Consider the following 23416-nt stretch of genomic DNA (forward strand, 5'->3'; position numbering starts at 1 on the left):
CTAGACAGGAACTTCAAACACATCTGATTTCTCAGCAAGAGAACCGCATTCTCAAATTGAAAGCCTATACCTACCGATATGGCAACAAAGTGGGGAAACTGCTGGTGAAACAGGTGAAAGACAAAGTAGTCAAACAAAAAATCCAATACATGACAAATCCCAAAACAAGAGAAACGCTGTCAAACGCCAAAGAAATTGCAGACGCCTTTAGTGATTATTATGAATCATTATATAATCTCAAAGATGACCCAGATACCCACCAACCATCAGACAGCATGATAAAAGATTTCATCACATACCCACATTATCTCAAACAGAGCTCTCCTCACTTCATTTACCATTCATAGTACCTCAAATACAAAAATTGATCAGAAGTATGCCACACAATAAGTCACCTGGTCCCAACGGATATTCATCCAAATATTACCAGTTGTTCCAAAATGAACTGTCACCGTACCTAAAACAGGTCTTTGATACTGCAATTCCCAATGCTTCCTTTCCACCAGAAATGCTGACAGCAACCATAATTACCCTACCCAAAACAGGTAAAGAACCTTCTGCACCACAAAATTTCAGACCTATCTAACAGACTGTCGAATCTACTACCGAAACTTATCAACCAGGATCAAGTAGGATTTGTATCGGGCCGCCAAGCAAATGATGCAATCAGGAGACTGATAAATCTCATACATTTAGCTGAAAAATCAAAAATGCCTGCTTCTTACCGTGGATGCAGAGAAGGCCTTTGATAGAGTGCTCTGGCGATATTGACTAGGGTCCTGGAGAAATTTGGTCTGATAGGCCCGATTCAAAAGGCTATACTACCACTATACTCTTCTCCTTCTGCATTTGTGTACACAGAGGGCATGTTCTCCAGGAACTTCCGAATAACTAATGGGACCAGACAGGGATACCCCCTGTTCCCACTGATTTTTGCCTTGGTCATGGAGCCCCTGGTGGAAAAGATTAGAACTCACCCCTTAATCCAGGGTATCCCTTCCCAGGGCAAACACCACAGAATCAAATTTTTCGCTGATGATGTCATATTGACACTATCTGACCCGTATGTGTCCCTCGCCACAGCCCATGACACTCTTTTCTTAATCAGCAAGGTAGCCTACTATAAGGTCTATGCTTCTAAATCAAGTATCCTAGGTATAACAATCGATAGAGCCACTAAATCAGCCCTCCAACGGGATCTACCATATCCGTGGTCCCCAAACTCTATAACTTACAAGGGCATTCAGTTAACTTCCCCTATCTTCAACCTCTATAAGACCAATTATATCCCACTATTCCCTGAGTTCCAACAGAAAATATCCAGAATCCAGAAGCACTGCATCTCCTGGACTGGTCGCCTAGCGCATATAGGATGTTACTATTACCAAAAGTTACCTACTACTTCAGGGCACTTCCTTCCTACATCATTTTTTATCACCAGTCAGAAACAATTATCCAAATTTGTGTGGGTGGGGAGTAGAGCGAGATTCCCCCCAAAAATGCAGAGGAAGCACAAAGCAGTGGGTGGAATGGGTTTCCCAGTCTTAAAAGAATACTATATGGAGGCGATATTGGACCAGCTCAAAGGCTGGTTTGATCAAACTGTTACCAAACCATGGTGCCAACTAGAACATGCAGGGCTGTCCCCCAATTCACCGGTGTCCATTCTCATTGTGCACAACTTGCCACATACAAATATCCCAATAGACCACCCCAGAATACAAGCATCGATGAATGCATGGACATACCTAAGGGAAGTAACACACCCAAATTTACCTTCTTCCAACATCCCCATCCCAGTAGACAACCCCCACTGGTTAATCACAAAAATAACCCTGACACACTGGCTGAGAAAGGATATCCATTACTTAAGAGATCTTATGAAGAATGACAAACTGATGTAATTTTCCGACATTCAAACTAAGTTTCTTCCATCCAACCAGATATTCTCACTACATCAGCAACTAAACACAAACTATACCCCAATCCCCACACGGATTTGGAAACACCTAAACTCCACTAATCCAAAAGTGAAAGGAATATCCCTGATATACGACATACTCAACTCAAAGTAAATTTTTATCAAATCCAAACCACTAATTAAGTGGGAAAAATATCTACTGTAGGTAAGATTTTCTCAGAAAAACAATGGCTTTCAGCAATTAGAAACAACCACCAGTACTCAAGATGCTCGAATTATGAATAACTAGCACAAAAATGTCTTGCAAGATGGCACTTTACCCCATACATAGTCGCTAAATTTTCTGACGCTAACTCAAATCTTTGCTTGAGGGGTTGCGGACAGGTGGGGATACTAACTCATATGGTGTGGTCATGACCCCATTTCCGCAGCTTCTGGTCAGAGGCTTTTAAACTGATTGTGAAAGTCACTGGGGTCTTTGTACATCCTTCTATTGAAAAAGCTATAATGAGTGCTAACATGGCGGTATACCCAAAATCGGTCAGATCCATAGCAATGCACATAATCTTTGCTGCAAGATCTCTAATGATGAGCAAATTCAAAACTAACGAGATCCCCAGCTTGAGAGAACTTATCACGAAAGTCAATATGGTGGCAGAATATGAAAAAAATATTGTCTTACAGGGATGGTTCTAATGCTAGATATGTCTCCAACTGGTCAATATGGAACTCCCTAAATCTCCCTGTATTCTGTTATGCCTTTCTTTCCTTCCCTTCTTCTTTCTTTCCCCCCACTCCCTATATTGTTGAAACGCAAAAATAAATATAGTGTTGTTTTCTACTGAAGTTTTCAGAACTTACATTTTTAATTTGTTCATATATCCTAGGTTATTAATGATACCTATATGTTCTAATACACAATTAACCATTTACCGCCCGATAAACAAGAATAGAGTGACTTATTGTAAGCTCACAGATGTTTTCTTATGCTCTGACCACAATCTGTAAGTGCCTTATTGTGCTGCAATTTGACTATGACAATATTTCTATTCTCTGTATAATTCTGTGATTCAATAAAAATTATTTGAATTAAAAAACTGGATTATGATCCAACCCAGGCTTTTGCCAAGCAATTAAAATGTCTTATTAAAACACTAGCCCACCTACATTTAGAATTTATCAGTACGATTCCGGATAATCTAGAAATTGGGAAGTTCTACATGCTACCAAGAGTCAGAAGCCAAAAAAAAATGAAAGACCCATCATAGCAGGTATGAATACACTTATCAAACAAATATCAGTCCTCATAGAATTTTTTTTTAAAACCGTCATGCCATGTAAACACGATCGGACTATCCGGCAGACATTGTCCGGTGGACAAACCGCCGGACTTTGCAGCGGAGGTCCGCCGGACTTTCCGAATGAGCGGACCTGCCCACACACGACCGGAATTTTCCGGCTGACTAGGTATGGCGGACAAACTGCCGGACTATGGCGGGAGTCCACCGGACTTTAGAAATGAACGGGCTTGCCCACACATGGAGAAAAGTCTGTTCATTTTGAATGCAGCTCCAGGTAGACGGGACTAGTGAAGGAGGTCAAGTGTATTTGTTGGTAATTGTTGTATATTGTTGAGCTTGTTCAGAAAATCAGTTGTGTCTTGCAGGATATTTGCAGTATTCATAACTGATGCCACATACACACGATCAGACTATCCAGCGGACTTGGTCCGGCGGACCAGAGTCCGCCGGGCAATCCGCCCGTGTGTGGGCTTCCGGCGGACTTTTTCTTCCCAAAAGTCTGGCGGACTTTTTTTTTAAGTTTTGAATCAAAATTGTCCGCCGGACTCGGCAGTCCGGTGAACAATCTGGCCATCTGTGTGCTAGTCTGCTGGACTTTAGAAATTAATGGACTTGCCCACACACAGAGAAAAGTCTGTTCATTTTGAATGCGGCTCCAGGTAGACGGGACCAGCGAAGGAGGTCATTGTCGCCGCCTCCATCGGCGAGATTGACACCTCGCTGTCCCCGTCACCTGGTATGGACTTAAAGGGGAAGAAAAAACGGTGTGGGGGTCCCCCCCAAGTCCATATTAGACCAGCCAGTCAGGAAAGGGGGTGGGGACGAGCGAGGGACCCCCTCCTGAGCCGTACCAGGCCGCGTGCCTTCAACATGGGGCGGTGCTTTGGGGAAGGGGGGGCGGGACTGTGACGTCATAAGGGAGCGGGGTCACCATGTGGCATCGCCCGGTGACCCCGCCCATTGCCCCTATATAAGTTGCCACACAACGCATCCCTGTCATTGCGGCCAGAGAAAGCGTTGAGTCAACATCTCAAGGAAGAAGAAGAGAAGAAGAGAAGGCGGCGGCGGCGACAGAAGACTGGGCCACCGCTAATAAAAGAGCTGGAAGAAGAAAGCGGAGGCCCGGCAAGAAGAACCGAAGAGGGGGACAAGACCCCCGAAGTCGGAAGAAGACCCCTGGACGGCAGCGGCGATGACGAAGAAGAAAGCCTGGCTCCGGCGGGAAGACCCCCCAAGATGGAAGACCACCGGAGCTGTGCAATAAATTATTTTAGAAATGTGTTGTGTTTTTTTCTTTACACTTTTTTTCACCAGGTGAATGGGTAGGGGTACATGGTACCCCAATACTCATTCACATAGGGTGGGGGGCCAGTATCTGGGGGCCCCCTTATTAAACGGGGCTCCCGGATTCCGATAAGTCCCCCGCCTGCAGACCCCAACAACCAAGGGTTGTCGTCCTCATCAATATGGGGACAAGGTGCTTTATGGTGGGGGGGCCCCCTTCTCCAAAGCACCCCTCCATGTTGAGGGCACGCGGCCTGGTATGGCTCAGGAGGGGGGCGCTCGCTCATCCCCACCCCCTTTCCTGACCGGCTGGGCTGCGTGCTCGGATAGGATCTGATATGGACTAACTTTTTTGGCATAGAGCTTCCCCCTTAAGTCCATACCAGGTGACGGGGCCAGAGAGGTGTCAATCTCTCCGATGGAGTCAGCGACATTGGCTTCCTTCGCTAGTCCCATCTACCTGGACCTGCATTTAAAATGAACTGACTTTTCTCCGTGTGTGGGCAAGTCCATTCATTTCTAAAGTCCGGAGGACTAGCACACAGATGGCCGGATTGCCGAGTCCGGCGGATAATTTTGATTTAAAACTTCTTTCTAAGTCCACGGACTTTTGGGAAGAAAAAGTCCGCCAGAGCCCACACAAGGGGGGATTGCCCAGCGGACTCTGGTCCACCGGACCAAGTCCGCTGGATAGTCTGATCATGTGTACGTGGCATCAGTCATGAATACTGCAAATATCCTGCAAGACACAACTGATTTTCTGAACAAGCTCAACGATATACAACAATTACCAACAAATACACTTCTAGTCAATATGGATGTAGAATCTTTGCACAGTACCATCCCTCACGAGGATAGGTTGGCTGCATGTCACAGATTCTTATCATCCTCACCAAACCACAAATACACTGCAGAGGAAGTTACAGAGCTCATTGAATTCATTCTTACACACAACTACACACTGATACCTTTTTCAGTGTATGGGTACTGCTATGGGAAGAAAAATTGCACCCCAATATGCAAACATATTTCTGGCTGACATGGAGGACAATATCCTAAACTCCTGAACAGCATACAACAGAAGCCATATAGATATTATCGCTATATCTATGGTATTTTCATCATATGGACAGAAGTTGAAGAAAATCGAAAACAAGTTTACTCATTGATTAACATGTTTCACCCATCAATCAAACTAAATATGGATTATTCAAATACAATATATTCAAATATTCAAATACACATGTCAACTTATTAGACACCGACACAGTATACATCAGGGATGACAAACTTCACATTTCGATATACTGAAAACGGAATGACCAATACAACTATCTCCATAGTTGCAGTTTTCACTCCAACACACTAAACAAGCCATCATGCACAATCAGGCCATCAGATAACACCGAATGTGCTCAGACAAAGTAGACAGAGATAAACATCTCAGAATACTAGCAGACTCCTTCCATAAGAAAGGTTACAAAGATAAAACCATCAACACCAGCAAATACACAGCCTTGAAAACCTGAAGATAAAATCGACTTCAATGCAAAGAGAAAAAATGAATAATTGTGTACCTCTAGTAACAACGTAAAATGAAGCATTAAAAGGCAAAAAAATTATAATAAAAGATTTACAACCCATTATACCAGAGGATGAAACTCTGAAAGAAATTTTCCAACAACCCCCAATACTGGCATTCAGATAACCATCCAACCTCAGATAAAAAACAAATAAGCAGGAAACTTCATTCTGATTATAAAGTCACAAATAATGGAAGCAAACCCTGCAATAAAAAACGCTGAAAACTGTGCAACCAAATCAATTTATGCTAAAGTGTCACACATACACAAAAGGGATCTTCAATATCACAGGATCATACAAATGCACCTCCAGTAATGTTGAGTACTTGATCCAATGCAAAAGATGTAGCAAAGGGTCTTATGTTGGCAAAACAGGACAGAATTTGTGAACAAGGATGAATTGTGCTGCAATTGCGGCCACCTGCATCATGTGAAGCACGTCACCCAAAAGTAGCTCCTGAACTTTTTTTGGGCGACATGCTTCACGCAATGTGGGTTGCCGTGATTGCAGCGCGATTCATCACGTGACAATCGTGGCAGACCGGCACCACGATTTTAGTTGTCATTCAAATCAATGGCATCTCAAATGTGAGTCCTGCGATTTGTCGTTCAAACACCGGCTCAAATCTGCCCACAATTCAAAACACTGAAGTGTGAATGCAGCCTTAGGTCTTCTGCACACTGGACATTATAAAACGTCAGTAGTGTAAGCTATAGAAAGCTGTAGCTGTAAAATGAGTTTTGCGGTGTTATAGCTCTGCCCGTCTTATCTCACTGACTGTGCTAGTTGTATTACCATTGCCATTGTATTACCATTGCTATGTACATTTGTTTGTGTGTCTTTGTTTTAATGTTTTTTTTTCCCCTTTCCCTCAGAAAGGGTCTTTTTTTAACATTCTGCAAAAACTTTTTTGCTTTAGTGGGAAACAATGGCATTTCATCACATCACCGCAGGTTGCCAGAATGTGCATGTTTCAGCAACACAATATTGTGAACAACACCTTAGACCAGCCTTTCTCAAACTTTTCAATACAGAGTAACCCTTGAAATTACTTTCTGGTCTGAGGGAACCCCTGCTAAAAATGACTATATATACAACTCATGATACATTAGTGTAATGGGATGGACTGGACTGGTGTCTTTATTCAACCTTACTAACTATGTGACTGTTACTATTTAACTATGTAATGGTCAGTACGATGCTCCTTGTAGTCATTGGGAAGAATTATCGCTTACATATAGCTAAAAAATAAAAATCAATGGTATCAGTGGGAACTTATCTGAGAGGAATAAATTGCTCATTGCTCATTGCTCAAGGAACCCCTAGAAAGCTCTGGCGGAACCCTAGTTGAGAAACCCTGCCTTAGACTATTAAAAGTACTGTTCATTCAGTCAGAAATAATAAATCTTTGGCTCAGCCTATCTTCACTTAAAGAATGTGACCCTTGCCTGAAAATATGCAGGTTGGGTTCAGAGAAGCACACTTCTCTGGTTGGTGAAGCCTAATCCCAAGAAATCACCGTCAGCGACTCCTTCTATATTTATATTTTTAAAGCAAAGAGTACCAAGATAGCAAGCAATTGTGCTGCAAGTTTGAAAATTACTTGCTAAGCTATTGCACACTTACCAAGATTCACAAGTTTGTTACACAATTTCAGCAAGTCTGCATTGCATGGCTCCGGATCAACTTTCTTTGCAAGTCTGCTGCAAGTTCTGGTTTAGTTATGTTGTGCAATAGTCATCATACCACAGGGGTCACTGTGGCTGAATTTTCATGCTGTAGACTTGCAGAGCTCTTGCTGTTGACTCAAAACTGCAACTTTGCTCTTGCTAGAGACTTGCCAAGTAAAGTTTGCTACAAATTGGAAAAGTGTCAACAAGTGTTCTACAAGTGTATAACTTGCCAGTGAAAATGTGCAGCAAGTTAACAGACTTACAATTCAACACTGCCACAAATTTGTGGAAAGTTTTCCTTGCTATCTGGGTATATCATTGTATATTTCTGGTGTTTTGTGTCGTACTGCTGTAACTTACCATAGACATAGAACACTGAGCTCCATCCTGAATACTGTACCAAGACCCCAGCCAAAGGCATGGCCACCACAGCTCCCGCATAGGAACCTAGAACACCATGACAATAAACAGAAACAATTATCATTTCTACAAAATTGTTGCATGTGCTTATACTGCATGTGTTAAATACACAATAACTGCCTTCTGAAATGGCTCTTTGGTGCCAAAATAGGATTAATGTGTAGTGGGAAATCAACTCTTAAGAAAGAGAAATGTTCCCAAGGGGACATAGACAGCAGAATAAAACAAACAAAAAAAAAACCTAACCATTCCCTACGCTATACAAAACAACAACAAAAAAAGATAGGTCATTATTTATACTGTACATTGAAGCTGAAATTTCAGAAAGTTAAGCCGCGTACACACGGGCGGACTGTATGGCCAACTTAGTCCGTCAGACAATCCGACGGACAGTCCGTCCTACTTTCGAATGAACGGACTTGACCACACACGGATGCAAAACAGTCCGTCGAAAGTTTGCGCGATGACGTGTACAGCACGTACGACGGGACTAGAAATAGGAAGTCCAATACACAGCAATGCAACCTTTCGCCGTGTAAATCCTTTCTGAGCATGCGCCATACTTAGTCCGTCGAACTAGCCTACTCACGAGCGGATTGTCCGCTGAAACCAAAGTCTGACGGACAATATTACGGAAATTCCGAAATACTTAGTCCGCCAGACTGCACGCTGAAAAAGTCCGCTGAAGCCCACACACGAGCGGACTGTCCGCTGAAATGTGTTTCGACGGACTAAGTTGGCCAGACAGTCCGCCCGTGTGTACGCGGCTTTAGAGTTAAATAGTTAGGTTGAAAAGACAAAATAAATTTCAACCAATAGAAAGAACAATCTAAAAAAAATCCATATATACAATCCTATACCTATAGTGCATAGCGTTACATTTAATTGTATTAATTTGAAAGCTCTTGATGTATTTTTTACATAGTACTTATATAAACACTTGAATCCATGCTCATATTGTTTTAATGGTACTTCACTATCAGTTCAATTTTTCTTCACTCTTGGGTACCTGTTTTCTTCTGCTGAGAAACTTCTTAAAGAAACTTCAAATTTGAAGATCTGATACCACATCCATCATTCCTAGACACCATTACAAAGCTCTAAGTGACCCACCAGACTGAAAACTGGGGGTCCTCTCAATCCGGTGAGTTGGGACACATGAGTGAGTGAGTGAAATATTTGTATAGCACACAACGCGAACTGAATCGCCTCAAGGCGTGCCTCAAGAAGTGCTTAGTTGTCCAACTTCTAGAAGAGGAAGGTCTTGAGTTTTTTCCTAAAGGCCTGGTGGTTTTCTTCCAGGCGGATGTTGGTTGGTAGCACGTTCCATAGCCGTGGTCCTTGGAAAGAGAATCTCCATTCCCCCTTATGAGGGGGTGTTGCACACCTGAATATTTCTGAAGCCTTTTGCACTGCTTACCTTCGGATTGGAGCACTTTTTGTCACTTTTAGTTTGGACAATATTTGGTTTAATATACATTGGGATATTTATTCATTGTGTTTGCGAGTACTATATTTATTTTTATATATTTTTACATGCTCATGTCAGCTTACTTTAATCCCCTTCCCATTAGCGCTCACAATAAAAGAGGAAGTACAGCACTTTGAGCGAGTCAAAGCCCTACCACTTTGTAGAGCTCTTCGGTTGAGAGTTTGAACATGCTTATGGGAGGAAAAAATAAAAAAAAGGGACCTAATTTGCATGCTGCCTGTCATTCATTAATGAGTAGGTTGAATCACAGAGCTGCAGTTTATAACTGCAGTAAAAAAAGGGAGGTTGCTGAGCTTGATATGTTGTCTAGCATGGGTGCCTGGATCACAAATCTGGCTGAACAGAATTACAAATCCTTTGAAAGGTAAAGCAGTTCTGACATATGCATTTCAAACTTACATTTATTTGTTTGCCTAGAGTTCTTCTTTAAGTGCTGATCAAAGCACAAGTTACACTGCAAAACACTTATGCTTTATTAATGTAATTAGATTATTAAAATAGTTGTTTCGCAGATTTCACTATGATGTCTTTAAAGAGTTCTTTGCCACAACTTCCATCAAAGCTGCTGACGCAAATTGGTCATTTCTATGACTCTTCTCATGCTTTGTTGTGTACATGGCACTGGCATAGCTATATCATGGCCTTACAATACCGATTGCCCATGTCCCAAAGCCACATATAGTCAACCTTTTGTTACATAGATAGGCCTTTTCCATAAGAACTAAAAGATCACTTTAAAGGAATGCTAAAAAGGAATGTTTAATCTATAGAAATAATAGTGTTGTAAAAATGGAAGCTAATGTAATGCAGTTTATGGATTCTTCTTAGATCCATACAGGAACTGGTAATTGTAGCATAACTGAAATACAGTAAATGCTTAGACTGACAATTTGACTTGTATTAACCTCACCTTCAATGTATTAATAATAATATTCTTCTAATTTTGTAAGAGACAATAAATAGGATCAGTAAAATAATTTTTTAACGTATCACATGACAAATTCATTTCTCGAAAACAGATGACTTAGATGTCCTTACTTTACCAAGAAATAGCAGTGTGCACAAAAAAAGTTATATTTTACGATCAATTCGAATTAATTATTTATGCAGCAATGAGGAGTCTGACTATTTTTAGAAGACAGCCTTACCTACGGAATGCACTGGAATCAAAACATCAGAGCTGCAAAAATGTCAATCAAGGACACTTAAAATCTGATTAAGTAAAGCAAAATACTTAAAAGGATTGCATATTCTATTTCGATTAATCCCTTCCTGCTGTGACAGCGGTCATATGATCGGGAGCTGGTCTTGTTGGCTACCGATCTTTAGCCTGGACCGACAGCTGTATTTGAGAGCTCGGCCTTCATGTTGGGAGCCTGCAGCAAGTGCTCTCTCAGCACATAAACATTGGCCACTTGTCACAGTCCCTACCGTGCCCTGCAGGCGGCCAGGCGTGGTCACAGCCCAAGTGGCTCAAGGAGGTATTAAACTCATGACTGCCTGTTTAGTGCTCCTGTTGCTTTGCCTCTGAGCCACTCCTCAGTTCTTAATTCTACCTGCTTTCCAGCCAAGCCTAGTTCTGTAGGAAGTATTGAGGGCTTTTCTCTGGATCTTTCCTTGCAATCAGTACCTGTCACTCCTGGATCAACTGAGGCAGGTTACCTAATCAGCTGGGTATAAAACACTGCCTCACTCTGAGGGCTTTGTCAGTTCATTGTCTCCTGTTTTGCCAAGTGGTCCTGGTTTCTAGTTGCAATATTTCAAGACTGACCCCGGCTTCAGACCCTGGCTCTGTTTATCGTTTATCATGACTTCTGGAATCCCTGACTTCGGCTTTACTTTGACTATCCTTAAGCCCCTGTTCACAGATTCACAGCCCAGGTAGCTTTTTACCTTGTTACCGTGGGCTGTGTGTATTTGCAAGGGTGAGCATTAAGCATGTGGGAGTTAAAGCTAATCCTTTTGCTGCCACTTGGGATGGGCTTTATGTTCGAGATGAAAATGAGTTTGACTCGAACATTGGTTGTTTGCCAGTTCGCCGAACAGCAAACAATTTTGGGTGTTCACGGCAAATTCGAAAGCCGCAGAACACCCTTTAAAAGTCTATGGGAGAAAGCTAATTTTAAAGGCTTATATGCATGGTATTGTCATAAAAAGTGTTTGGGGACCTGCGTCCTGCCCCAGGGGGCATGTATCAATGCAAAATAAGTTTTAAAAACTGCAATTTTTCCGAGAGCAGTGATTTAAATTATGTTTAAAGTGAAACAATAAAAGTGTAATATTACTAAATTTCGTACCTGGGTGGCGTCTATAGTATGCCTGTAAAGGGGCGCATGTTTCTTGTGTTTAGAACAGTCTGACAGCAAAATTACATTTCTAAAGGAAAAAAAGTCATTTAAAACTACTCGCGGCTATAATGAATTGTCAGTCCGACAATACACATAAAAGTTAATTGATAAAAACGCCATGGAATTTCCCCACAGGGGAACCCCGTACCAAAAAAAAAAAAATGGCATGGGGTCCCCCCAAAAATCCACACCAGACCCTTATCTAAGCACGCAACCTGGCAGGCCGCAGGAAAAGAGGGGGATGAGAGAACACCCCCCGAACCATACCAGGTCACATGCCCTCAACATTGGGAGGGTGCTTTGGGGTAGCGGCCCTCCTAAAGCACCTTGTCCCCATGTTGATGGTGGCGATTCAGTTCGCGTTGTGCGCTTTAGTTTCATAGTTAGTTAGGTTGAATAAAGACACCAGTCCATCCAGTTCAACCTGAGTGAGTGTCTACAATTGTCCCTTTCCCTGTACATTGCTACACCCACATTGGTCCCTATCCTCAAGGAGCCCACAATCCAAGGTCCCTATTCATATACTAGGGCCAATTTTGGACAGAAGCCAATTAACCTACCTGCATGTCTTTGGATTGGCTTTACAAATATTCTCATTCATTCAGAAGGGCCTCATCCCCACGACCCTTGTCCGGTGGTAGTGGGGGTCTGCAGGTGGGGGGCTTATCAGAATCTGGAAGCCCCCTTTTAACAAGGAGATCCCAGACCCCGGCACTCCCCTGTGTGAATTTGTAGTGGGGTACGAATGTACCCCTCTCATTTCACAAAAAGTGTCAAAAGGGTTAAAAAACCCAAGAGACAGTTTGTGACAAGTCCTTTATTAATTTCCTCTTCTTTCCACTTCTTCTGCCATTCTTTCTTCTGGTCTTTCTTTGGTGTTCTTCTTCTTCCTCCAACTTCTTCTTCTCCAACTTCTTCTCCATCTTCTTTTTCATCTTCTTCTTCCTCTGCTCTTTTTGTCCCGCATCTTGCTCCGGCTTCTTCTCTGCTCCATCCGCACGATCCGCCTCAGTGGGAGTCTTCTGCCGTGTGACGCTTCTGTTCTTCTGGCACTTCTTATATAACAGAGGGCTGGGTCACCCGTTTACATAAATGGGGTGACCCTGCCCCCCTCTGACATCACAGGCAAAGCCATAGGGAAGTCCCTGTGCATGAGAGGGGGCGGGGTCAGTCCCCCCAAAAATCCATACCAGACCCTTATCCAAGCACGCAACCTAGCAGGCCGCAGGAAAAGAAGTGGGATGAGAGCGCCCCCCCTTCCTGAACTGTACCAGGCCACATGCCCTCAACATTGGGAGGGTGCTTTGGGGTAGCTTAACGGAATCTGGAAGCCCCTTTAACAAGGGGACCCCCATATCCTGCCCCCCAGTGTGAATTAATAATAGGGTACAAATGTACCCCTACCATTTCACAAAAAAAGTGTCAAAAATGTTAAAGACAATAGACGGTTTTTGACAATTCCTTTATTAATGTCTTCTTCTTTCCCCACTTCTTCTTCCATCTTCTTCTGGTCTTCCTTTGGTGTTCTTCTTCCTCCATATTGTTCTTTCCCCGCTTCTTCCTCTACGTAAACAGATGACCCTCCCCCTCTGACACCACTGGGAAAGCCATAGGGAACTCCCCGTGCGTCAGAGGGGGCAGGGTCACCGGGTGGCGCCGCCATCCGTTATATAAGAGCTGCCACCTGAAAACAGAAGCATCACACAGCGGGAGACTCCCATTGAAGCGGATCATCCGGAGGACGAAGCTGAGAAGAAGAAGCCAGAGGAAGATGCCGGGTGAGAAGACCAGAGGAAGAAGCAGAGGAATATAGAGGAAGAAGCGGGGCAAGAACAAAATGGAGGAAGAAGAACACTGAAGGAAGACCCAAAGATGATTAAGACCAATTCACACAGGAGTGGGCTGGGATCTGGGGGTCCCCTTGTTAAAAGGGGCTTCCAAATTCCGATAAGCCCTCCACCTGCAGATCCCCACAACCACCGGGCAAGGATTGTGGGGATGAGGCCTTTCTCCCCATCAACATGGGGACAAGGTGCTTTTTGGGGGTTACTTTGGCACGGGGTTCACCTTACAATCCATGCCAGACCTCATGGGCCTGGTATGGAATTTAGGGGGACCCCCAAGCATTTATTTTTTTTTGGGTTCGGGGTTCCCTTGAGGGGGAATCCCATGCCATTTTTATCAATGAACTTTTATGAGTATTGCTGGGACCGACAATTCATTATAGCCGTGGGTAGTTTTAAATAACTTTCTTCTCCTTTAGAAATGTAATTTTGCTGTCAGACTGTTCTAAACACAAGAAACATGCGCCACTTTACAAGCATGCTATAGACACCCCCCAGGTAAGAAATTTAAAGGAATATTACACTTTTATTGTTTCACTTTAAGCATTATTAAAATCACTGCTCCCGAAAAAAAATTGCTGTTTTTAAAACTTTTTTTGCATTGATACATGTCCCCTGGGGCCGGACCCAAGTCCCCAAACACTTTTTAAGACAATATCATTCATATAAGCCTTTAAAATTAGTACTTTTGATTTATCATGTTTGTGTCCCATAGACGTTGACGGTGTTCTCGTGTTCGAACAAATTGTTTGACTGTTAGCATGTTCTGGTGTGAACCGAATGGGGGGGGGGGGTGTTCGGCCCATCCCTAATGGGAACCACCACGATCACTTTTTGCGACAAAATTCCGTCTAACCCTGAAAGGAGAGACTTGTTTTTCTCTGGATCTTTGGGAACATTTGATCTGAGGAAACGAGGAGACGGAAATTCTCTGAACTCTAGTTTGTAACCTAGAGTTATTGTGGAGACCACCCATCTGTTCTAAAAATCCTCCTGCCAGACCCTTAAGAACTGTAACAGTCTCCCCCCCCCCCCACTCGAACGAGCGCGGGGGCCCCTTCATAAAGAGGCTTTAGCGTTTTGTCTTGTAGGTTTCCTCCCCCAGGACTTCTTTTGTTCCTGGGGCTGACTCTGAGTTTTACCTCTTGATCCTGACGGTGGAGGTCATCATGACTGCCTGGAGGCTGATGACCCTGGCACTGGAGAAAGAACCAGTTTAAATGAGAGACGTTTACTTTTTTCTTAACTGGCAAAAGGGTACTTTTTTCACTTGATATCTTTTGGAAATCATTGTCTAAATCATCCCCAAACAGCCTTTCACCGCAGAAAGGAAAACCAGCCAGGAGTTTTTTGCATGGCACTTCAGCTGACCAATTTTTCAAGCATAAAATTCTCAAGCCGTAAGGCGAGAGATCTGAAGGATAGAATCTCTGATTGCGTCAATTGCAAAACACAAAGCTGCTGGCAGCTCAGCTAAATCCTGGGCCTCCTGTTCAGGGAAAACCTTGAACACCTGTTTTAAGTGGTCTCTCAAGGACTGACACACTCCAATTGCTGCCACTGCAGGTTGAGCTGCTGAACCTGCCAAAGAAAAAATGTTTAACAGGAATTCCAACCTTTTATCAGTGAGCATGTGAGCATTGTCAACAGGACAAGTCAAACTTTTATGCACAGAGGATATAGCAGCATCAATTGCTGGTATACCCCACAGCTTTGTAAATGTTTCCTTCATAGGATAAAGTGTTAAACTTTTTGGGAGGGAAATATGCTTATCTGGGTGATCTCTCTCAGAAAATATAAGCTTTTCCAGCAATGAATATACAGGAAAAGCATGTACAGCTTGAGGAGGCTTCAGTGAACCCAAAGAAGAAGTGAACTTTTCAGTCAACTCAGTTACGGGTAATTTAAATGTTGAGCGTGTTGAGTGGACCATTTCAGTAAGAGAATGCACCAGCAATTTCTCAGCCTGTGAAGCTGGAGAGCCACCATAATGGCGGCGGGAGTGGTGCAGCATACCGCCGACTGACCCATGCCCTCTTTGCCTGGAAAGAAGCTGTGGGGGGACATACCGAAGAGAAACCCCCCCCTTTCCACATCCTACCTGGAGCTTGGGCTCGGAGAAAGCATGCAGCTTGTGACACAGAGTGAGACTGACAACAAAGGAATCAGGTATGTGCTCTTGACAGCCCCCGGTGGCGACTTTAGGCATGAAAATATTTACTTAAAGGAGAAAACCCACAAGAATTTGAAAAATTCCTTTAGGAATCTCCCTTACCTTATCCGGCTGCAGGGTTCTTTAGTAAACCAAAACAGACCCAATCTTCACCACTCACGGTGGGCTCGGTTAAAAAACCTTCAGGCCTTTGTTTATCAGGGGATCCACACTCCTGGGCCTGTAAAGCACCCTGCCAGGAAATACGGCTGAAAAAACCAAACACTGGATCCTGGGTTCCAGCTCTCTAAAAAGAGAAGCGTTACACGCAGAACCTCGTTTCTTCCAACACGAGGCCTGGGTACCATTCAGTTTGGTCTCGAAAAGACACTTTGATAGGATCCGGTTGCATGGCTTGCCCCAGAAAAATATTCCTCCAGCGGAGCTCAGCACAGCACATATTTACTTGTGACCAACACCTAAGACACTGGCGAAAAAACTGCGGTAATCCCAGTAAGGGGAGGGGTTATATAGGGAGCTAAACTTCCTGTCTAGGGTGTGCCAGTGTCCATCACCTAAAGGTGCTTATATAACCCATACAATAATTACTGTGTCCCGTGATGTACGATAAAGAAAAAATGTTTGGGGGCCTGAGTCCCACCCCAGGGGCCATGTATAAATGCAAAAAAACTATTAAAAACTGCATTTTTTTCAGGAGCAGTGATTTTAATAACGCTTAAAGTGAAACAATAAAAAATTAAATATTCCTTTAAATATTGTGCCTGGGGGGTCTCCTTAGTCTGCTACATCAGCATCAGGTGCTTGATAGCTGCTGATCCAAGACTGATTTTTTTTTATGAATGTGAGCCTATCAACAGAGTTTGTGGACGGGCGCACTCTTTCATCCATTACGAACCCTCCAGTAGCACTGAATGTGCACTCTGGCATGCTGGATGCAGGACAGGCCAGTAGCTCAATTGCATATTGAGAAAGTTCTGGCCAGTGGTCCATCCTTAAGACCCAGTAACCCAGTGGATGCTCTGTTGGAAAGGTCTCCAAGTCAGCTCTTGCCCCTAGATATTCCTGCACCATATAATGCAGACTCTGGCGATGGTTGCTTGAACCGATCAGACCTTTGCGCTGAGGACTGAAAAATTGTTTAAATGCATCGGTCATCTGGACACCTTCTCCACCGCTCTTCCTCTGACTGCACAAAGCCTCAGTGACACGTTGTCCAGCACCAGGAGATCGTAACCTCCCAGGGTCTGGAAATGCTTTAAACGAACCTTTCTTCAAGGTCTCCTGAAGATGTTTCATCCTCTGCTCCCTCTGCGAAGGCAGGATGAGTTCTGCAACTTTACCCTTGTAACGTGGATCAAGAAGGGTTGCCAGCCAGTAATGATCCCTCTCCTTGATACCACCAATCCTAGGGTCCTTTCGCAGGCTTTGCAGAATCAGGGAGGCCATGCAGCGTAAGTTTCCTCTACATCCATGCTGACACCATCCTCCTCCTCTTCTTCCTGTGTGTTTTGCCAGCCTGCAGGAATGCTACCTGGATAAAGGGGGCCTTGAGGGGAAAGGAAGTACTCCTCTTCCTCCTGCTGTTCTGCCTCAAGTGCCCAGTCCATGATTCCACGAAGCATGTGCTCCAGCAACAAGACTAGAGGGACAGTATTACTGATGCATGCATTGTCGCTGCTCACCATCCTTTTGGCCTCCTCAAATGGTGACAGGACAGTGCATGCATCCTTGATCAGTAGCCACTGGCGTGGCGAAAAGAAGCCAAGCTCCCCTAACCCTGTCCTGTGCCATAATCACACAGGTCCTCATTGATGGCCCTCTGCTGTGTTTTCAGCTGCTGCAGGATTGCCATTGAGTTCCACCTGGTGGGCATGCCACAAATGAGGCGGTTGGTGGGCATTCCTTTTGAATGTCAGCCAGCCGAGCACTGGCATTGTATGACCAGTGGAAATTATCACAGACCTTTCTGGCCTGCCTCTTTCTGTAAGCCTGGGTACCTGGTCAAGAACTGCTGCACCACCAAATTCAGGACGTGTGCCAAACATGGAACATAGGTCAAGTATCCCTGTATTCTTTTTCGAAACTGTGTATTATTATTGTTTCTTTATTATTGTCTTTTTACTACACTATCTACTTGTTCCTTGTTACTATTGAAAAATCAATAAAAACATTGAAATAAAAAAAGTGTCCCTGTCAGAAGGTGGAGAGAAGGTTGGCGCCATTGTCGCCTACAACCATTCCTGGCTAAAGCTGGCATGGAGTCAACCACCTCTGAGCCTGCCCCTGCAGAGCTGACAGAATCTCTGCCCCAATGTGGCTCTTGATCCCTAAGCATACTAAATCAAGCTCCGCATAGCATCTTTTAGCTAGACTGCTTGCGTAGCCTTTTGAACACTTATGGAGCAGTGCTGGTTCAGAGGACAAATCTGCAGAAGACGCCATAGAGGAAGAAGAAGAGGAGGGGGTGGAGAAGAAAGCTGTGTCAGAATCACCACTAGCATTTTGGAGGCATGGTGGCGGAACAAGCTCCAACAACACTGAACCCTGTCCTGCATCCTTTCCAGCTGCCAGCAGAGTTACCTGTGTGCCGTGAAGGAAAGGTAATGTCCCTGCCTATGCCTGCTGGACAATGAGTCACTGGTAATATGAACCTTACTGCTAACTGCCCTGTCCAGTGAGGCCAAAACACTGCCTTCTACATGCCGGTAGAGAGCTGGAATGGCTTTCTGTGAAAAGAAATGGCGTTTTGGAACATGCCACTGAGGTACAGCACATTCCACAAATTCACAAAAGGGGGCAGAGTCTACAAGCTGAAAAGGCAGCAGTTGCAGTGCTAGAAATTTTGGCCAAGCTAGCATTTAGACAGTGAGCATATGTATGGCTGGGACCGAATTTCTTTTTACGGTTCCGCAACTGAGGTAGGGAAATTTGTCTGCTAAAATCAATTGGTGGTGTACTGCTAGCAGATTGGCTGCAAGTACTAGGGACACCTATTGCTATACCTTCATTCCTCTCAGTGCAGGTTTTTGAGAGGACTGGAGGTATAGTGGGGTTGGAGAGCTCAGATGAGGAGCAAGGAGACATTTGTCTTTTTCTATGATGTGGGTCTTTCAAGTGCTGTTGCCAACAGACTGCATGGCAGGTCGTCATATGTCTAGTCAAGCATGTGGTGCCCAAGTGGCTGCTGTTATGGCCATACTTGATCCGCTTCAGACATAAGTTGCAAACAGCAATGGTGCGATCCGTCAAAAGGCCCACATCAAGGAACTTTTAAAAGTCAGTGGGGAGTCAGCAGCACCCTGCACCTGTGGAGCTCTGTGGTGTGATGTAATAGGATGGCTGCCCTTAAGCTGCCCCCTAGAGGACATTCTGCCTTGTTTGAGTTGTGCCTCCTCTTTACTTTCCTCCTCTCTTCTCTCAGGCACCCAAGTACAGTCAGTGACCTCATCATCCCTTCCTTCCCCATCACTGGAGCAAATGTGGGCATATGCTGCAGCTGGGGGAACATGACTGACAGTTTCTTGTCCTTCTGTGGCACCCCCTCTCTCTAGGCTCAACACAACCTGTGAATCAACATCGGAGCCTTCAAATCGCTGTGACTTTTCCAGTAGCATATAATCAACACTGTGGCCAAATAATTCTGGGGACTCTTCCATGCAATGATGGTGGGGCTACTGAAGAGGTGACTTTGGACAAGAAGCAGGTGGAATAGGCCACTTTGGCAGCTGTGTTGGAAGGCAAACTACTCTGAGCCTGGGTGACAGAGGATGAGGAGGATGAGGACAGCTTCATTATCCACTCCACCAGCTTTTCCGGATGTTATGGTTTAATAGCACAACCTGCAGCAGCAAAAAAGGACAAGCGTGCCCCACGGCCACCTGCAGAGGATGCACCGTGTCCACAACCACCAATATTGACTGTAGACATAGAGGCTGCTTGCCCTCTTTTAGTGGTCAGTGAGCATCTGCCTCTCCTTGGTGGCCTTCCGGACATTATGTATTTTTTGTTTTGCAACACCACACTACACTGTATTAGATACTGTGTACACTGTCTGAAGTGTATTAGAAAGTATACACCACAGAATGCACTGTATATATAGGCTACACGGAATGCAGAGTAGTGCACCCTGCCTTTGGCCAATTATGGCTCTCTCAGCAGAGCGAGCTGTGATTGGCGAAATCATGCAGGTCAGATGTATGCTTTGGCCAATCATCATACAGCAATCCACTGCAATCTTGCAGTGCATTATGGGGCGTTCCACGGCATTTGAATTTCCCCCGAATGTCCCTGGTTACTTCCTTGCACTGCTTCATCTTCTCACATTGCTGTACAAAGACTGTAGGAGGATGATACTAGGTCAAATTCAGGTACATTTACTACTTGAATACAAAAAGCTCTTGGTGATGTATTAATGATTATATAACTACATTAAAGTAGAGCTATAGGCAAAATATTAAAAAAGAAATTGCCATTTATGTCCCATTGGGGAGATTTCCATTAACATTCTGTCCCTTATTAAAAACAGAAAGTGAGAGGAAATCCCTGCAAATTAGGGGAATCCCTTGGGGCCCCCCAGGTCACCTTAACTAGTGTCCTCATTGGAAAAATTCCCTTCTACTACTGTTCTGGGGACAACTCAGCATTTTGGATTTTCTTTTACTTTCAAAGATAATGGTAAACAGGACAAATAGAGCTGTTAAATCCCAACAAGGGCACAGACAGCAATACAGCCCAGACAGGTTGTAATCAATCTCCAGTCTATGCAAAACTAAAAACTGTGATATCCATTGACTGTTTTATAATTTGATATATGTTAAAAGGTGAAATAAAAAGACAGATTGCATAGGTTGCTTTATAGATAGTTTTCATGTTAATAGTTTTAAATAGAATCGACTTTCCAGTAGTCTACAAAAATAACTGTTTGGCACTCTTATTTGCTCTGTGTGAATTTTATAACAGAGCAAACCTTTCTCATGAGTACAGTAAAGATGCACAGTGTGATAAAACAAGCAGTGTAAACTGTATTGAATGACATACCACAAAAAGCTGTTGTGGCCAGCCTACTGCGCTCCAACGGTGGTGCCCACTTGCTCCAGATTCCATGGCACGCTGGGTATGTCACTCCCTTAGTTGCAACAACAGATTGTTAATACACACATGTAATACAAATGTGTATATAATACAAACAGAATCTTCAAATAATATTGTGTTGGTTTGTAGTTCATCGACTAAACCGATGTATTTTAAATCAAAATAGTAGTAGACAATTGAAGGGTAAAATATTGCATACCTTGCTGAGGGGTTATGATGGAAGAACTAGACATACTGTCCAGTGGCTCAACATTGTTTTATATAGTATAGCAACTAACATACATTAATTTCATGTTTATCATACAGATATATTAATCCACAACATTCTAATTAAATTTTTTTAATTATTTCACCTGTGTTCCCCAAATGGCAGTTCCGTAGGAACATGTTGGTGCAAATTGCCTTATACAGAATACATGATGCACTGTATAATTCCTGCAAGCAAGAAATCTGTTGTATGCTTTATTATGGAAACCTGTCAGGGCAGCTTACCTCACACTGAGCCTGGACCTAAAGAAACAGTTTAGGCTGCCTCAGATTCAGTGCTGCTTCCTGAAGTTGGATAATGACAGCCTCCAGTACTAGACAAAAGTCTTGACTGTGATGGATAACAGCTGTCCAGACTCCTTAGGTTTGCTGCCAAACCAGCAGCTGACAAGACCTGTGCTTGTAACCACACCGGTCGGACATCCTGACAACAAAATCCGTCTGATTTTTTCAGACGGATTTTGTCTGAAACTGGTGTTGCATACACATGGTCGGACAAAGTTGTCGGAAAATCTGATCGTTCGGAACGTGATGACGTTCGTTCGTTAGGACAGGACTACGTTCAGGCTAGTAGCCAATAGCTTTGGTCCTGTAATTTGATCTGAGCATGCGTGGCACTTTGTCCAATCAGAATTCTCTACAAACAATCAGACTAAGTCCGATCGGATCATGTTGTTGGAAAATTTTATATCCAGCTCTCAAACTTTGTTGGTCGGACATTCCGACAGAAAAAGTCAGATGGAGCCCACACACGGTTGGATTATCCGACAAAATGGTCCGATCGGACATTTTCAGTCGGAATGTCCGACCGTGTGTACAAGGGTGAAGAAATAACATTAAAGGTCCAATTTACTCCTAGTTCATTTACATTGTTCCCAAGCAAGCCCTGTTGAAGGGAGCATGCTTGGACCCCAAAATGCAGTGGATACTCTTTGGATTTTCCCCCTGAATTTTATATGGTTAAACAGTTGATTGGGTTGAATAAAGACACATCCAGTTCAACCTGGGAATGTTGTTGTTACAGTTACTTGTACAGTGTTGTCCTGCTTAGCTTTGTATCCTCAGCAAACACTGAGATTGAACTATTTATTCCACCATTTAGGATATAACAATTGGAGGAAATATTATCTGCTTTCATAGGCAAACATCCCAAAAATATATGGAAATATTTTCCCCTTGAGAAGATGAGACTTTAAAGGTACAGTGACTTAAACAGAAGTAGTATAAAAGTAATAAAGATTGATTGTATCAAAATTTACATAAAGTAGAGAACATATGATGAAGTAAAAAGCTGACTTGTGAAGGGTATGGTATAGATTACCTCACCATATCAAGCTTGATATAACAGCAAAGTTGATAGATTTACATAGAAAGTGCATTAAACAATTCCAATGCGTTTCGGAGTAATCTTGACTCCTTCCTCAGGGAAAGTTCTTTTTGCAATCAATGTAAGTATAATCTATAAGGTAAAAAAACTCATTACAAAGACATTTCTCGTATTGTACAGCTGCTGGCTGTCTAAATGGCAGAAAGCGGGACAGTGGATAGAAAATACTTACAGTGCATTTAATCCATCGCTCGACACAGGTCGGCACATAAAAACATAGGTGATAAAAAGGGACCACCATACAATGAACATGTAAGACACTGAAGTAATAGAATTAGAATATAAAGAAAAAAGAAGATCTCTGGAGACCATATGAGGGGCCAAGGTTGTATGCACTGGGACCCGATGGCATGATTGGAGGGAAAGAATAAAAAGGTAGATAGATAAAAAATGTACCAAATACATATTACCACTATAAAGTGATTGGGGATCAAAAAGAAGCTGTGTTGGACAAGCCTATGCCCACATACCTATAATGTATTGAAGAGTGCCTGGGAGTGCAGCCCCATATGCAGTAGGACTTGTATTAGTCGACTCCAACTAGTTAGTAGTGGTTAATAAGCTGAATCACAGCAAGTTGAGACCTGCATGATGAATAATAATTAAATTGTATATTGGATCATTCAGTCTA

General features: G+C 43.4%; 1 protein-coding gene across 1 annotated transcript in view; it reads right to left on the minus strand.

Annotated features, from left to right (window-relative positions):
* The window catches only part of SLC17A7 (solute carrier family 17 member 7), a 238137-nt gene that overhangs the window by 44341 nt on the left and 170380 nt on the right, over positions 1 to 23416 (minus strand). Inside the window, exons 5-6 of the mRNA XM_077457005.1 lie at positions 21078 to 21165; positions 8124 to 8210 (exon numbers count right to left, since the gene is read on the minus strand). Of these exons, the coding sequence (XP_077313131.1) occupies positions 8124 to 8210; positions 21078 to 21165 (175 nt within the window). The remainder of the gene's footprint in view (positions 1 to 8123; positions 8211 to 21077; positions 21166 to 23416) is intronic.

The sequence above is a fragment of the Lithobates pipiens genome, unplaced genomic scaffold (assembly GCF_037356315.1).
Source record: "Lithobates pipiens isolate NorthernLeopardFrog02 unplaced genomic scaffold, aLitPip1_a1.2 Scaffold_27, whole genome shotgun sequence".
In the NCBI taxonomy this organism is placed as follows: Eukaryota; Metazoa; Chordata; class Amphibia; order Anura; family Ranidae; genus Lithobates; species Lithobates pipiens.